The sequence below is a fragment of the Cyclopterus lumpus genome, chromosome 5, assembly GCF_009769545.1.
Source record: "Cyclopterus lumpus isolate fCycLum1 chromosome 5, fCycLum1.pri, whole genome shotgun sequence".
NCBI lineage: Eukaryota > Metazoa > Chordata > Actinopteri > Perciformes > Cyclopteridae > Cyclopterus > Cyclopterus lumpus.
The window spans coordinates 26,170,223-26,187,722 of record NC_046970.1 but is presented as its reverse complement, the minus strand read 5'-3'; the positions used below and the strand labels follow the sequence as shown (position 1 = coordinate 26,187,722).

Genomic DNA, 17,500 nt, shown 5'->3' with positions numbered 1-17,500 from the left:
CGTAGACCCAGATCCGGCTTCACCTGCAGCATTGGACCTGCAGTCAGACCTCCTCCTCCTCCTCCTCCTCTTTCTCCTCTTCCTCTTCCTCCTCCTCCTCTTCCTCCTCTTCCTCCTCCAGTAGCAGAGCTTCTCCCTCTCTATGAGCCGACACCACGCTGCTGGAGACCCAGGATGTATTGCTGGACCACTGGGGGCACCAGAACCAACACTACCACTTTAGTCCACAGGGGGCGCCAGAACCAACACTACCACTTTAGTCCACAGGGGGCACCAGAACCAACACTACCACTTTAGTCCACAGGGGGCGCCAGAACCAACACTACCACTTTAGTCCACAGGGGGCGCCAGAACCAACACTACCACTTTAGTCCACAGGGGGCGCCAGAACCAACACTACCACTTTAGTCCACAGGGGGCACCAGAACCAACACTACCACTTTAGTCCACAGGGGGCGCCAGAACCAACACTACCACTTTAATCCACAGGGGGCACCAGAACCAACACTACCACTTTAGTCCACAGGGGGCACCAGAACCAACACTACCACTTTAGTCCACAGGGGGCACCAGAACCAACACTACCACTTTAGTCCACAGGGGGCACCAGAACCAACACTACCACTTTAGTCCACAGGGGACACCAGAACCAACACTACCACTTTAGTCCACAGGGGGCACCAGAACCAACACTACCACTTTAGTCCACAGGGGGCACCATGAAACTTTAAGTATTTAACTACATTTAGCTGTAAATACTGACATACTTTGACTTCAGTGAGTATTTTCACAGTGTGGTATTAGTACTTTTACTGCAGTAAAATACCAGAATACTTCCTCCCCTTCTGGTCTCAACACCTGTTGAGTCAAACAAAAGTAATGATGATCGTAGTCCTTTAACTTTCCACCAGAACGACCTCAGAGCCAGAAGACGAGCAGGAGGGGAAAGTGTGTTCCTCCCCCTCTTTTCTTTCTTCTGTTCATTCTGTGTTCCTGGTGTGAAATGCCAGAAGGTCTGAGCTCCCGACACGCTGACCTCTGACCTTTCAAGAGGGGAAGGTCGAATTTAGACTTCTGCTGCTAACCTGGTGACTGAGCACACACACACACACACTTATTTCAAGACTGTAATCGTGTTAAAGAGCATGAAGTATTAAACAACTAGAGAGAGTCCAACACACACAGGACCTTCACCCAGGAGGCCCGTGTCTGTGTCGGCGTGCACCAAACGTTTGGTGACGTAACTCTTTTATTTGAACCAATCCGTGATCTTTTTCATCTTTTCTGAATATGTTATGAAAAGCACATTTCTTAAATATAGACCGACACTCACCTGTAATCACACAGAGATATTTATATATATAATAATAATATTCTATTTGCATATAAATACATAAGAAGAGTTTGGAGCCGTTGTTAAGGACATTTTATGTCTGAGTGTTCCTCTTTCTTCACTCTTTGTATTCAGAAGTCATTTATAGGATGTTTTACACGGAAGGAATTACATTTTCTTGCTGCTTTATGTTTATGGATTTGAATGGCTAGTGAACAAGTAATACAAGATACAATGCATATCTGAGTGAAAGCATTAATGATTTAGTTATAATCATACAGGACCTGTTGCAGGAACTCCTTTCTTATTGCTGTAAAGAGGAGAGTTGTTTGGTTTAATGTGTAAAGTGACAGAAGAAGAACTTCTCGTTTAACGTGCGTTGTGCTTCCGTATTCCTGCGTCTTCTGTCATATTTCTATATTTCCGTCTCTGCTGTGAAGTCCTTTACGTCGACTCACTTTATTCTCTTTGGAGGTTTCAACAAAAGTGGATTTAATGTAATAAACAAACCAGGTCCTCTCAGGGTGGACTGACTGGACGCTGCAGTGACTCACTATCGCCTCTCCAGGTTACAGTTGGTATTACAAGACTGGCTAGCATGCTAAACTCCAGTAGATCTCCAACTGTCAACTCTTCACATTCTGCTCACAGCAGAAGTTCATTTAATGCTTCCAACTAAGTCTGGTTCCCCTCGAGGTGTTTCCGGACCTCCTCCCTGGGGGGCCACATGAAATAACTCTCCGTTGAGTCAGATGTGACCAGAGAGGCATTAGACGAGGACTATAACTCGCTCACGAGACAAAGAAGTCTTCGTGGTTTAAAGGTTCAGAACAGATTAATGGTTGAGCTTGTGTGTCTCTGCAGTTCCACCGTTGGCCACCAGGACGCTCCGATACACACATGCTTAAAGACGTTACGTCCCGGTTGTTTGTGAGCTCATGGCATTGTCGTCCAATCAGGAGCCTGGAGCTGGAGTTCCAGTGCCAGTTACTGGGAGCAACGAGAGAAGCTCACGCCGACCAGAGCGTCACCATCCTGCACGCCAAGGTCGCTCAGAAGTCCTACGGCAACGAGAAAAGGTCCGATGACAAGTATTGATCCATCAGTCAAATGTCTTCCTGTCCCGTCTGATAAACGTGCATCATCGTCGACACATGGAGGTCGAACACTTCGTCACAATGTTTCATGACTGTTTGGGCGAAGTGGGCGAAGTGTGACCTGTGTCGTGACCTTCAGGTTCTTCTGCCCTCCTCCTTGTGTTTACCTCAGCGGTGATGGATGGAGGGTCACGCAGGACCATCTGAAAGGTGAAGGAACTCAAATATAGTCCAGTGTCGAGGAAAACGTTGCTGTTTGTTGACCCCCCCCCCCCCCCCCCCCCCCCCCCCCTCCCCCCCTCCCCTCTCTCCTCCAGCTGCCGGCCACGGTGGAGACTCGGTGCACCGGCTGTGTGGTTACATGTGTCTGGACAGCAGCGCTCAGTCTCAGGCCGACTCTTTCAAACTGGCCTTCGATGAGCAGCCGGACTCCCGGGTGAGAGGACCGTGTGTCCGTCTGTCTCCACCCGTCTGTGTTGTGTCCGTCTGTCTCCACCCGTCTGTCTTGTGTCCGTCTGTCTCCACCCGTCTGTCTTGTGTCCGTCTGTCTCCACCCGTCTGTGTTGTGTCCGTCTGTCTCCACCCGTCTGTGTTGTGTCCGTCTGTCTCCACCCGTCTGTCTTGTGTCCGTCTGTCTCCACCCGTCTGTGTTGTGTCCGTCTGTCTCCACCCGTCTGTGTTGTGTCCGTCTGTCTCCACCCGTCTGTGTTGTGTCCGTCTGTCTCCACCCGTCTGTGTTGTGTCCGTCTGTCTCCACCCGTCTGTCTTGTGTCCGTCTGTCTCCACCCGTCTGTGTTGTGTCCGTCTGTCTCCACCCGTCTGTCTTGTGTCCGTCTGTCTCCACCCGTCTGTCTCCACCCGTCTGTCTCGTGTCCGTCTGTCTCCACCCGTCTGTCTTGTGTCCGTCTGTCTCCACCCGTCTGTCTTGTGTCCGTCTGTCTCCACCCGTCTGTGTTGTGTCCGTCTGTCTCCACCCGTCTGTCTTGTGTCCGTCTGTCTCCACCCGTCTGTCTTGTGTCCGTCTGTCTCCACCCGTCTGTCTTGTGTCCGTCTGTCTCCACCCGTCTGTCTTGTGTCCGTCTGTCTCCACCCGTCTGTCTTGTGTCCGTCTGTCTCCACCCGTCTGTCTTGTGTCCATCTGTCTCCACCCGTCTGTCTTGTGTCCGTTTGTCTCCACCCGTCTGTCTTGTGTCCGTCTGTCTCCACCCGTCTGTCTCCACCGTCTGTCTCGTGTCCGTCTGTCTCCACCCGTCTGTCTCCACCCGTCTGTCTCGTGTCCGTCTGTCTCCACCCGTCTGTCTCGTGTCCGTCTGTCTCTGTCTCCACCCGTCTGTCTCGTGTCCGTCTGTCTCCACCCGTCTGTCTCGTGTCCGTCTGTCTCCACCCGTCTGTCTCCACCGTCTGTCTCGTGTCCGTCTGTCTCCACCCGTCTGTCTCCACCCGTCTGTCTCGTGTCCGTCTGTCTCCACCCGTCTGTCTCGTGTCCGTCTGTCTCTAACACATGAAGCGTAGACTCACCAACCGTCTCCTTTGTCTCCGTCCAGCAGATGTTCGCGTCGGCCAAGTCTCTGTTCATCTCCGACCAGGACAAGAGGAAACACTTCTGCCTGCTGCTGCGTCTCTTCCTGGGCAGCAGACAGGAAGTGGGTTCGTTCCAGAGCCGGATGATCAAAGTCATCTCCAAGCCGTCCCAGAAGAGGCAGTCCATGAAGAACGCCGACCGTGAGTCACGTCGTGATCCTTTAGGTTGTGCATGGATCCACACGGCGTGTCACCACTGCTTGTTTAACCATCTCTGTGAGGACATTCTCCCCATAGTTGCATGTTGAAGTGTCCTTGAGCAAGGCACTGAACCCCCAGTTGCTCCCCGGGTGCTTCACTGCAGCCCACTGCTCCTTAATAACTAATGATGGGTCAATGCAGAGAAGAATGTACCCACGGGGATCAATAAAAGTGTACATTATTATTATTATTTCTATAACGTGTGTGTGTGTGTGTGTGTGTGTGTTCAGTGTGTATCTCCTCAGGCTCCAGAGTAGCTTTATTCAACCGGCTGCGCTCTCAGACGGTCAGCACCAGGTACCTGTCGGTGGACAGGGGAGCCTTCATCGCCAGCGCCAGACAGTGGACCGCCTTCACCATCACGCTGGGTACGTGTGTGTGTGTGTGTGTGTGTAGGTGTGTGTGTGTGTGTGTGCATCTGTCTTAATGTCGTGCAGGAGCTTGAAAACTAATCTAAAACAAAACAATACTAAAGAGAAGAGAATCTTATTCGAGGTTTCCTGTGAAGACGGAAGTTCATTTTGAGAAGATTGTTTTTATGTAACGAGCAAAGATGACCTTCATATGACCTTCATAGGTCACATAAAGGTCATATGAATGAAGGTCATATGAATGAAGGTCACACGAAGGTCATATGAAGGTCACATGAAGGTCAGTCTATCAATGGATTGTCTGTTTAACATGAACACGGGATCTTCTTCACATAATCACACTGATTGTTGGGCAGATGGGGATCAAACCCCCGAGCTCGTGTTTAAAGGTAAAAAACAAACTACTTGCTCATGTCAAGTAAAAACATCATAGTTTGGCTTAAAATAAGAATGTTCTTCGTTACATTGTGCAAAAGTCAAACATCGGGTCACATGATCTCGTTCATCATCTTTGCTCGTTACATAAAAACAATCTTCTCAAAATTCCTTCATATGACCTTCATATGACCTTCATATGACAGTCATATGAAGGTCATACAACATTCATATGACCTTCATATGACCTTCATATGACTGTCATACAACATTCATATGACCTTCATATGACCTTCATATGAAGGTCATACAACATTCATATGACCTTCATATGACGTCATACAACCTTCATATGACCTTCATGTGACCTTCATATGAAGGTCATATAAATGAAGAACTTCCGTCTTCACAGGAAACCTCGAATAAGCTTCTCTTCTCTTCTCTTCTCTTGTTTTGTTTTAGATTTAGTTTTCAAGCTGCTGCACGACATTAAATGTCTAAATGAGGATTATAAAAACTACTCTATAATTTAATTCAGTTCATTTAATATAGCCCAGAATCACAAATCACAACCTGTACACATAGGACATGTATTGCTTTATTATTATTATTATTATATTATAGTATAGTCATTATAAACCCTGGGCAGCGTGTACCTCTTCAGCTTCAGCTCCTCGCAAAGAAAATTAATTTGAAGAACAATTTCTGAGTCTCGCTTCATATTCATAGACGAACACGAGCCATGAATAGCTCAGTGTGGACCGCTTATTTATGTAACACACCGACCTCCCAGCAGCAGCTAGACCGCCGCCATTCACCGTCCACACACACACACACACACACACACACACACACACACACACGATGAATCAACTGTAGATGTTTGGAGGGATGAGTAAAAAGCTACAGTTATATGAGTGTGCGTGTGTGTGTGTGTGTGTGTGTGTGTGTGTGTGTCTAGTGGAGGACCAGCATGCTGACCAAGGAGACTTTGTGCTGAGCGAAGGCTTCATCTGTTACGGCTGTGTGGTCCAGTTAGTGTGCACCGAGTCTGGAGCCGCTCTGCCACCCATGGTAACACACAGACACACACATCTACACACACACACACACACACACACACACACACACACAAATGTACAGTAGCTTCCATTCTGGAGTCCATCATGAGGTGGAACATAATTTCTCGGGTATTTACTGCCTTGACCACTGTGGTTGTTGTTGTTGTTGTTGTTGTTGTGGCCATACACTGTTGTCGTTCCAGCTCTTTGCATTCTGGGATACAATAGGCGTGGTAGTACGACATCAGGGTAGCTTTGTGTTTTGTGTTTTGTGTTTCATAATTTAAATAATCAGGACCACCGTACTGAGGCATGATCTCTCTGAACTCAGTGTAGCACTGATGCATTGTGGGTCGGCTCCTGCCAATCACATGGTCCCGGTGTGAAGAGCTCTGGTCTGATGGGGGTAACCACCACCCTGACCGGACCTCCACGCCACTTAAAGGTCCAACACCTCCAGCTGGTTTTCGCTGCTCGGGAAATTCTTCCTGCTGATTCGCATTTTTCTGCGTGGCGAGTGGCTCGAGGTCGACCAGGACGCTCAGTGTGTGTGTGTGTGTGTGTGTGTGTGTGTGTGTGTGTGTGTGTGTGTGTGTGTGTGTGTGTGTGTGTGTGTGTGTGTGTGTGTGTGTGTGTGTGTGTGTGTGTGTGTGTGTGTGTGTGTGTGTGTGTGTGTGTGTGTGTGTGTGTGTGTGTGTGTGTGTGTGTGTGTGTGTGTGTGTGTGTGTGCAGTGAAGGGTGTGTTTGAATGTGTTAGTACTTAGGGTGAGGGCTCAAGGTCTGGAGGTACCAGGAGTTATTCAGAGTGGAGCCTCTAGCCGAGTGCAGACCACCGAGCTGTGCTCGGTCAGCTTCCTGCAGGCAGCTGTAGCGCCTCAAGCTCGCTCCCTACTGTACATGTTTAAGCTAAACTCGCTCCCTACTGTGTGTGTTTTAGCTGAACTTGCTCCCTACTGTACGTGTTTAAGCTAAACTTGTCCCCTACTGTACATGTATAAGCTAAACTCGCTCCCTACTGTACATGTATAAGCTAAACTCGCTCCCTACTGTATGTGTTTTAGCTGAACTTGCTCCCTACTGTACGTGTTTAAGCTAAACTTGTTCCCTACTGTACATGTATAAGCTAAACTCGCTCCCTACTGTACATGTATAAGCTAAACTCGCTCCCTACTGTACATGTATAAGCTAAACTCGCTCCCTACTGTACGTGTTTAAACTCAACTTGCTCCCTACTGTACGTGTTTAATCTCAACTTGCTCCCTACTGTACATGTATAAGCTAAACTCGTTCCCTACTGTACATGTATAAGCTAAACTCGCTCCCTACTGTACATGTATAAGCTAAACTCGCTCCCTACTGTATGTGTTTTAGCTGAACTTGCTCCCTACTGTACATGTATAAGCTGAACTCGCTCCCTACTGTACATGTATAAGCTAAACTCGCTCCCTACTGTACGTGTTTAAACTCAACTTGCTCCCTACTGTACGTGTTTAAGCTAAACTCGCTCCCTACTGTACGTGTTTAAACTCAACTTGCTCCCTACTGTACGTGTTTAAGATAAACTCGCTCCCTACTGTACGTGTTTAAACTCAACTTGCTCCCTACTGTACGTGTTTAAGCTAAACTCGCTCCCTACTGTACATGTTTAAACTCAACTTGCTCCCTACTGTACGTGTATAAGCTAAACTCGCTCCCTACTGTACATGTATAAGCTTAACTCGCTCCCTACTGTACGTGTTTAAGCTAAACTCGTTCCCTACTGTACATGTATAAGCTAAACTCGCTCCCTACTGTACATGTATAAGCTAAACTCGCTCCCTACTGTACGTGTTTAAACTCAACTCGCTCCCTACTGTACGTGTTTTAGCTGAACTTGCTCCCTACTGTACGTGTTTAAACTCAACTCGCTCCCTTCTGTACGTGTTTAAACTCAACTCGCTCCCTACTGTACGTGTTTAAACTCAACTCGCTCCCTACTGTACATGTATAAGCTAAACTCGCTCCCTACTGTACGTGTTTAAACTCAACTTGCTCCCTACTGTACGTGTTTAAGCTAAACTCGCTCCCTACTGTACGTGTTTAAACTCAACTTGCTCCCTACTGTACGTGTTTAAGCTAAACTCGCTCCCTACTGTACGTGTTTAAACTCAATTTGCTCCCTACTGTACGTGCTTAAGCTCAATTTGCTCCCTACTGTACATGTATAAGCTAAACTCGCTCCCTACTGTACTTGTTTAAACTCAACTTGCTCCCTACTGTACGTGTTTAAGCTAAACTCGCTCCCTACTGTACGTGTTTAAACTCAACTTGCTCCCTACTGTACGTGTTTAAGCTAAACTCGCTCCCTACTGTACGTGTTTAAACTCAACTTGCTCCCTACTGTACGTGTTTAAGCTAAACTCGCTCCCTACTGTACGTGTTTAAACTCAACTCGCTCCCTACTGTACGTGTTTAAGCTAAACTCGCTCCCTACTGTACGTGTTTCAGCTGAACTCGCTCCCTACTGTACGTGTTTCAGCTGAACTCGCTCCCTACTGTACGTGTTTCAGCTGAACTCGCTCCCTGCTCTATCGTACTCTTTCTGATTCATCCAGCCCTCTAACGTCCTCTTGGTGTGAAGGGTGTTTTTGGGCCGTGTTCTTGCCCTGAAGAAGCCTGGGAGTGCAATCCTGGAATGTGATTGGATCTCATTTAACCTCCGCCGTCTGTTGGAGGCTGCGGAGAAGAAGCCCTGATGAATCCGTTGGTACCGACCATGTCAGTCTAGCTTGTTGGGAGGGATGCCAAATCACCTCATGTGAGGTAGCGGCTCCCTGCTGGAGTCCAGCCACAGTCGTTGCATCCAGACTTTTCAAAGTAAACTCAGGTCTTCACAGCAAACCACTTAGTTTTGGTTTGGATCAAATAACCACTGAAGTGCCGTTGCTTAAGTACAAAAGCTTTGTGTCCAATAAACCAACACAAGACGATAAGGGTTTCTAAGACGATAAGGGTTTCTAAGATAATAAGGGTTTCTAAGACAATAAGGGTTTCTAAGACGATGAGGGTTTCTAAGATAATAAGGGTTTCTAAGACGATGAGGGTTTCTAAGACGATAAGGGTTTCTAAGATAATAAGGGTTTCTAAGACGATAAGGGTTTCTAAGATAATAAGGGTTTCTAAGACGATAAGGGTTTCTAAGATAATAAGGGTTTGTAAGACGATAAGGGTTTCTAAGACGATGAGGGTTTCTAAGACGATGAGGGTTTCTAAGACGATAAGGGTTTCTAAGATAATAAGGGTTTGTAAGACAATAAGGGTTTCTAAGACGATAAGGGTTTCTAAGATAATAAGGGTTTCTAAGACGATGAGGGTTTCTTAGGCGTTGACCTCTGTCTTGTTTGCGTCCAGGTGATTCGTAAGGTCAACAAGCAGCACGCCATCTTAGACGTGGACGAGCCGGTCTCTCAGCTCCACAAGTGTGCCTTCCAGTTCAGAGACGACCCACAGACGTACCTGTGTCTGTCCAACGACGCCATCGTCCTGTACCAGGTGAGACTCCTCCTCTGGCTTCCGCCCTCGCTTTACTTCCTCTGCTCCTTTTGTCAAAAGTCTCCTCTGTCCTCGTCCTCCCTCCAGGCCCCATCCAGCACCAAAGACCCCGGCAGGGTGGTGCTGAACGACGGGTCCTGCTGGACCATCATCGGGGTGGAAGCCGTGGAGTTCACCTTCAATCACGGACCCTCCTGCATCCAGAACCCCGTCACTCCGTTTCCTGTTATCACGGGGTTAGAGGTGAGTTAGGGGGTGGAGGAGATGGAGCTGGTAGTGCTTGTGATAAATGTGACGGAGGTGGTGTGTTATTGTTGTCTAAATTGATTCCCCACAACAAACTGTGTCTGGATTGGTTTTTTTTTGGTGTGTGTGTGTGTGTGTGTGTGTGTGTGTGTGTGTGTGTGTGTGTGTGTGCTCAGGTGAACGGTGGAGGACACGTCGCCACGCTGGACATCCACGGAGAAAACTTGAGCCCTCATCTCAAAGTGTGGTTTGGAAACAACGAAGCTGAGACGATGTTCAGGTGAGGAAGAGATGAAGAGGAGGAGGAGGAGGAGGAGGAGATGAAGAGGAGATGAGGAGGAGTACAGAGTACCTGCACAGGTAGAGAACAGAGTACCTGAACAGGTAGAGAACAGAGTACCTGAACAGGTAGAGAACAGAGTATCTGAACAGGTAGAGTACAGAGTATCTGAACAGGTAGAGAACAGAGTATCTGAACAGGTAGAGAACAGAGTATCTGATCAGGTAGAGAACAGAGTATCTGAACAGGTAGAGAACAGAGTATCTGATCAGGTAGAGAACAGAGTACCTGAACAGGTAGAGAACAGAGTAATTGAAGGTACTGTAGAAGGGGATAACTGGAGCTCCTTCAGCAGTCCAGGTGACCTTTCACCTCCTTGTGGCTCCTCCCAGGTCTCCCAAGTCTCTGCTCTGCGTCGTCCCTGACGTCTCGGCCTTCGGTGACGGCTGGCGCCACCTGAGACGCATCACTTCCGTCCCGCTGTCTCTCATCCGATCGGACGGCCTGATCTACCGCACGACCTTCAGCTTCACCTTCACTCCGGAGCTCCAGCCGCCGCCGTGTGCCCGAGGAACGGCGGCCGGAGGGAGGAGGGAGGCGGGGGCGGAGGGAGGCCAGCGGGACGACGTCCTCCTGGAGACCATCCATCAGGAGTTCACCAGAGCCAACTTCCACCTCTTCATGCAGAGTTAGCGCACCTGGGGGAGTCCTCAGGTGACCGAGGACCTCAAATCAAGCAGACAATCCTTTTGATGTTTTGTGTTTCATTCAATAAACACGAGACGGCAGGAAGTGACGGAGAGAAGCAGCAGCTGGAAGCGTTGCTGTGCTTCTCTTCTTAAAACCTGTGAATCGCCTGCTTCACCTTCAGACCTCCACCTCTCCACTCAGGGATGGTACGTTCCACTCATGTGCTAGTGATGGTACCTTCCACTCATGTGCTAGTGATGGTACCTTCCACTCATGTGCTAGGGATGGTACCTTCCACTCATGTGCTAGTGATGGTACCTTCCACTCATGTGCTAGTGATGGTACCTTCCACTCATGTGCTAGTGATGGTACCTTCCACTCTTGTGCTAGTGATGGTACGTTCCACTCTTGTGCTAGTGATGGTACGTTCCACTCTTGTGCTAGTGATGGTACCTTCCACTCTTGTGCTAGTGATGGTACCTTCCACTCTTGTGCTAGTGATGGTACCTTCCACTCATGTGCTAGTGATGGTACGTTCCACTCTTGTGCTAGTGATGGTACCTTCCACTCATGTGCTAGTGATGGTACCTTCCACTCTTGTGCTAGTGATGGTACGTTCCACTCTTGTGCTAGTGATGGTACGTTCCACTCTTGTGCTAGTGATGGTACCTTCCACTCTTGTGCTAGTGATGGTACGTTCCACTCTTGTGCTAGTGATGGTACCTTCCACTCATGTGCTAGTGATGGTACCTTCCACTCATGTGCTAGTGATGGTATGTTCTAGTCCACAGGATCCTTGTTTACTAAATAACCAACACAATAAAAGCTTTTACAACTCAGATGTCATTCCTGATGTGTACCTTTTACTGTACTACATCTCAGAGGTACATATAGTACTATCTACTGTACTACATCTCAGAGGTACATATAGTACTATCTACTGTACTACATCTCAGAGGTACATATAGTACTATCTACTGTACGACATCTCAGAGGTACATATAGTACTGTTTACTGTACTACATCTCAGAGGTACATATAGTACAAACCTCACTATAGAAAGTGGGAGGAGTTTAGATTTTAGTCATGTGACCGTGTTGACTCGTTCTGTCCCTTTGTCCCCAAAGTCCTTATTAAGTTATTAAGTTATTATGTTAATCCAATTATCAAAGTGTCTGGCAGCAGCCGGCTTCACAGCCCGTTCCTGCCGTGAGTTTGATGCCGGGGAGTCGAGTCAGTGCGTTTGTGGAGCTCTTTTGTTCCAAACAAGTGAATCAGGAGAAAATCACAGCGCATGACGGGACCTCCCACGAGGAGGAGAACCCTCACATGCTGCATGTCAGGAGGTGCAACCAGAGAGTCCTCCCAGAGGAGTGCACGGCCTATAGGTATGAAGTTATGACCTGAGAACAGGTATGAAGTTATTACCTGAGAACAGGTATGAAGTTATGACCTGAGAACAGGTATGAAGTTATGACCTGAGAACAGGTATGAAGTTATGACCTGAGAACAGGTATGAAGTTATGACCTGAGAACAGGTATATGAAGTTATGACCTGAGAACAGGTATATGAAGTTATGACCTGAGAACAGGTATGAAGTTATGACCTGAGAACAGGTATATGAAGTGATGACCTGAGAACAGGTATATGAAGTGATGACCTGAGAACAGGTATATGAAGTTATGACCTGAGAACAGGTATATGAAGTTATGACCTGAGAACAGGTATATGAAGTAATGACCTGAGAACAGGTATGAAGTTATGACCTGAGAACAGGTATATGAAGTTATGACCTGAGAACAGGTATATGAAGTTATGACCTGAGAACAGGTATGAAGTTATGACCTGAGAACAGGTATATGAAGTGATGACCTGAGAACAGGTATGAAGTGATGACCTGAGAACAGGTATATGAAGTTATGACCTGAGAACAGGTATATGAAGTTATGACCTGAGAACAGGTATATGAAGTTATGACCTGAGAACAGGTATGAAGTTATGACCTGAGAACAGGTAGATATAAAGTTATGGTTTGTGGAAGCTTTTAATCCTCCAGGTCGCCGTCGCCATCTTGACAATAAGTGACAATATCTGGAATAAGGAGGAGTGACGTAGAGATGCCGTTTAGATCTCCGGTGTCAACCTGTCAATCACCTTGTTAACCCGCCCCTAAAGCATCCCCTGCATTATGGTCTGTTTGACTCTAAATGACCATAATTTACTAAATGAACATCATTCTGTATTGAACAAGACTTGAAACTAGAGATTGAGACCAAAAACTAATGTTTACAATGTTTACTGAGGGAATACATCAAGAGAAGTAAAGTCATTTATATAGACTTCTATACAACCAGAGGAGTCGCCCCCTGGTGGTCAGGAGAGAGAATGCAGCTTTAACACATGAAGCATAGACTTCTATACAACCAGAGAAGTCGCCCCCTGGTGGTCAGGAGAGAGAATGCAGCTTCAATACATGAAGCATAGACTTCTATACAACCAGAGGAGTCGCCCCCTGGTGGTCAGTAGAGAGAATGCAGCTTTAACACATGAAGCATAGACTTCTATACAACCAGAGGAACCCCCCCTTGGTGGTCAGGAGAGAGAATGCAGCTTTAACACATGAAGCATATACTTCTATACAACCAGAGGAATCGCCCCCTGGTGGTCAGGAGAGAGAATGCAGCTTTAACACATGAAGCATAGACTTCTATACAACCAGAGGAGTCGCCCCCTGGTGGTCAGGAGAGAGAATGCAGCTTTAACACATGAAGCATAGACTTCTATACAACCAGAGGAGTCGCCCCCTGGTGGTCAGGAGAGAGAATGCAGCTTTAAAACATGAAGCATAGACTTCTATACAACCAGAGGAGTCGCCCCCTGGTGGTCAGGAGAGAGAATGCAGCTTTAACACATGAAGCATAGACTTCTATACAACCAGAGGAACCCCCCCTTGGTGGTCAGGAGAGAGAATGCAGCTTTAACACATGAAGCATAGACTTCTATACAACCAGAGGAGTCGCCCCCTGGTGGTCAGTAAAGAGAATGCAGCTTTAAAACATGAAGCATAGACTTCTATACAACCAGAGGAGTCGCCCCCTGGTGGTCAGGAGAGAGAATGCAACTTCAACAAGTTTAGCAAGTTTTTATTAAGTTTGAAGTTCTTGTGGAAACCAAAACAAGGAGCTTATTTTGGGTCCTTTAACCATCATTAACACATTCACAGAAGTTTGTCCCTCATCAGCCACCAGACGTCAGACAGCCCTCACGTGTCTCATAATCTAAAGGGTACCGAGCGGCATGTGCCTCCCTTCCTCCTCCTCCTCCTCCTCCTCCTCCTCCTCCTCCTCATTAGTAAGACAAACATGTGGGAGAGAGGAGGAAGGAGACGGTGGAAACACAAGACGTTGGTCTCAGGGCTCTTAATCTCTATCATGTGGCACAAACTTCAAACTGAGAGCCTCACGTGGCCCAAAGCCGCCACGTTTCCTCCGTCCTGATGAATGAGGAGCCCAATGAAAGGACCCATTCTCTGGTTCCCCTCGCAGGAACACACCTCCATTCTTCTCTGAGCCTCCGCTCTCTCACATAAAGAGTTCAATGAAACCTCAGAGTTTAAGGCTTCACGGTGAACATCTTTAAGGATCCGTCTTCACTTCGTTTTCATGGTTTTTACTCAAATAACCAACAGAAATGCAGTTGTTTTTTTTTGCAACATATTTGTTAAAACCAGTGTTGACTTTTCACCAAAGACCTAATTCCACTTGATTGAGATCAATGTCTTCAGATCTTCTGATTCATGATGACATGCTGCCCGTGTCCCGGGTCTTAAGACCTCCATGTGGGAACACAGCGATCCTTTAGGGATCTCCTTAAAGCAGAAGGAAACAAAGCTCCACCCGAAAAGAAGAGATCTTCTCCGTAAGACAGATGAGCCCTCTGTCTCCTAAAAACACGTTAGAGGATTTAATAAAAGATTTATGAATGAATAGTTCATCAAATATATGTGGAAAACATACATACAACTAACATATTTAATCATTTTAAATACTTCATTCGTTCATTTGGTAAAATGTACTTTCAGGCCGTCCAATAGTTATTATATCTAATAGATATTTTTATTGCATGATCCAAAACCAAAGAGGAAGGATGAACGTTTCCATCTGGTTCTGTTGGGAATCTGATGGGGGACTCCGGTGGAGGACTCCGGTGGAGGACTCTTATGGAGGGCTCTGATGGGGGACTCCGGTGGAGGACTCTTATGGAGGGCTCTGATGGGGGACTCCGGTGGAGGACTCTTATGGAGGGCTCTGATGGGGGACTCCGGTGGAGGACTCTTATGGAGGGCTCTGATGGGGGACTCCGGTGGAGGACTCTGGTGGGGGACTCTGGTGGAGGACTCTTATGGAGGGCTCTGATGGGGGACTCCGGTGGAGGACTCTGGTGGGGGACTCCGGTGGAGGACTCTTATGGAGGGCTCTGATGGGGGACTCCGGTGGAGGACTCTGGTGGGGGACTCCGGTGGAGGACTCTGGTGGGGGACTCCGGTGGAGGACTCTGATGGAGGACTCTTATGGAGGGCTTTGGTGGAGGGCTCTGGTGGGGGACTCTGGTGGAGGACTCTTATGGAGGGCTTTGGTGGAGGGCTCTGGTGGAGGACTCTGATGGAGGACTCTGATGGAGGACTCTTATGGAGGGCTCTGGTGGAGGGCTCTGGTGGAGGACTCTGGTGGAGGACTCTTATGGAGGGCTCTGGTGGAGGACTCTTATGGAGGGCTCTGGTGGAGGACTCTGATGGAGGACTCTTATGGAGGGCTCTGGTGGAGGACTCTGGTGGAGGACTCTGATGGAGGGCTCTGGTGGAGGACTCTGATGGAGGACTCTTATGGAGGGCTCTGGTGGAGGACTCTTATGGAGGGCTCTGGTGGAGGACTCTTATGGAGGACTCTTATGGAGGACTCTTATGGAGGGCTCTGGTGGAGGACTCTTATGGAGGGCTCTGGTGGGGGACTCAGATGGAGGGCTCTGGTGGGGGACTCAGATGGGGGACTCTGGGGGTGAAGGGGTTTTAACCTCAGACTGTGTTCAGCGTTCAAGGGTTAAACTGGATTAGAATAAAGTCCAGAATGGTCTCGCGTGTTCAGAAACAGTATCATACCGGTGGTGGTGGAGGGGGTGGGGGGGTGGGGGGGGTTATATCCAACTGTGTACTACAGTTGGATATAAAGGAGTCTACTGTCCAGACCTGCTCTGCTTCACCACGACCCTCCTCCTGTATGTCAGCGCCTCGGCATCACGGTGATGGGCAGGCAGCGGGGGGGGGGGGGGGGGGGGGGGGGGGGGGGTTAGGACACAAGGAGACATCACTTGTCTGACATTAGGACACAAGGAGACATCACTTGTCTGACGTTAGGACACAAGGAGACATCACTTGTCTGACGTTAGGACACAAGGAGACATCACTTGTCTGACATTAGGACACAAGGAGACATCACTTGTCTGACGTTAGGACACAAGGAGACATCACTTGTCTGACGTTAGGACACAAGGAGACATCACTTGTCTGACGTTAGGACACAAGGAGACATCACTTGTCTGACGTTAGGACACAAGGAGACATCACTTGTCTGACGATAGGACACAAGGAGACATCACTTGTCTGACGTTAGGACACAAGGAGACATCACTTGTCTGACATTAGGACACAAGGAGACATCACTTGTCTGATGTTAGGACACAAGGAAACATCACTTGTCTGACGTTAGGACACAAGGAGACATCACTTGTCTGACGTTAGGACACAAGGAGACATCACTTGTCTGACATTAGGACACAAGGAGACATCACTTGTCTGACGTTAGGACACAAGGAGACATCACTTGTCTGACATTAGGACACAAGGAGACATCACTTGTCTGACGCTAGGACACAAGGAGACATCACTTGTCTGACGCTAGGACACAAGGAGACATCACTTGTCTGACATTAGGACACAAGGAGACATCACTTGTCTGACATTAGGACACAAGGAGACATCACTTGTCTGACATTAGGACACAAGGAGACATCACTTGTCTGACATTAGGACACAAGGAGACATCACTTGTCTGACGTTAGGCCACAAGGAGACATCACTTGTCTGACATTAGGACACAAGGAGACATCACTTGTCTGACGTTAGGACACAAGGAGACATCACTTGTCTGACATTAGGACACAAGGAGACATCACTTGTCTGACATTAGGACACAAGGAGACATCACTTGTCTGACGTTAGGACACAAGGAGACATCACTTGTCTGACATTAGGACACAAGGAGACATCACTTGTCTGACGTTAGGACACAAGGAGACATCACTTGTCTGACATTAGGACACAAGGAGACATCACTTGTCTGACGTTAGGACACAAGGAGACATCACTTGTCTGACATTAGGACACAAGGAGACATCACTTGTCTGACGTTAGGACACAAGGAGACATCACTTGTCTGACGTTAGGACACAAGGAGACATCACTTGTCTGACGTTAGGACACAAGGAGACATCACTTGTCTGACATTAGGACACAAGGAGACATCAGAAGATTAACTGGTGACAGAAGCTCTCAGGGAGGAATCTGAGCAGATGATAATTATCTGAAGCTAACGGAGCATGTGAAGAATGGGAGGAATGCTAATGTTGGTTGATTACACCCAGGTGGAGGAGGAGGAGGAGGAGGAGGAGGAGGAGGAGG

General features: G+C 47.9%; 1 protein-coding gene across 1 annotated transcript in view; it reads left to right on the top strand.

The window, feature by feature from the left end:
• The window catches only part of rbpjl (recombination signal binding protein for immunoglobulin kappa J region-like), a 19,183-nt gene extending 8,094 nt beyond the window's left edge, over positions 1 to 11,089 (top strand). Inside the window, exons 3-12 of the mRNA XM_034533288.1 lie at positions 2,293 to 2,412; positions 2,570 to 2,640; positions 2,748 to 2,866; positions 3,978 to 4,152; positions 4,443 to 4,580; positions 5,920 to 6,032; positions 9,410 to 9,550; positions 9,638 to 9,793; positions 9,973 to 10,076; positions 10,469 to 11,089. Coding sequence (XP_034389179.1) covers positions 2,293 to 2,412; positions 2,570 to 2,640; positions 2,748 to 2,866; positions 3,978 to 4,152; positions 4,443 to 4,580; positions 5,920 to 6,032; positions 9,410 to 9,550; positions 9,638 to 9,793; positions 9,973 to 10,076; positions 10,469 to 10,769 — 1,438 coding nt within the window. The 3' untranslated portion in view covers positions 10,770 to 11,089. The remainder of the gene's footprint in view (positions 1 to 2,292; positions 2,413 to 2,569; positions 2,641 to 2,747; positions 2,867 to 3,977; positions 4,153 to 4,442; positions 4,581 to 5,919; positions 6,033 to 9,409; positions 9,551 to 9,637; positions 9,794 to 9,972; positions 10,077 to 10,468) is intronic.
• Positions 11,090 to 17,500: the final 6,411 nt, after the last annotated feature.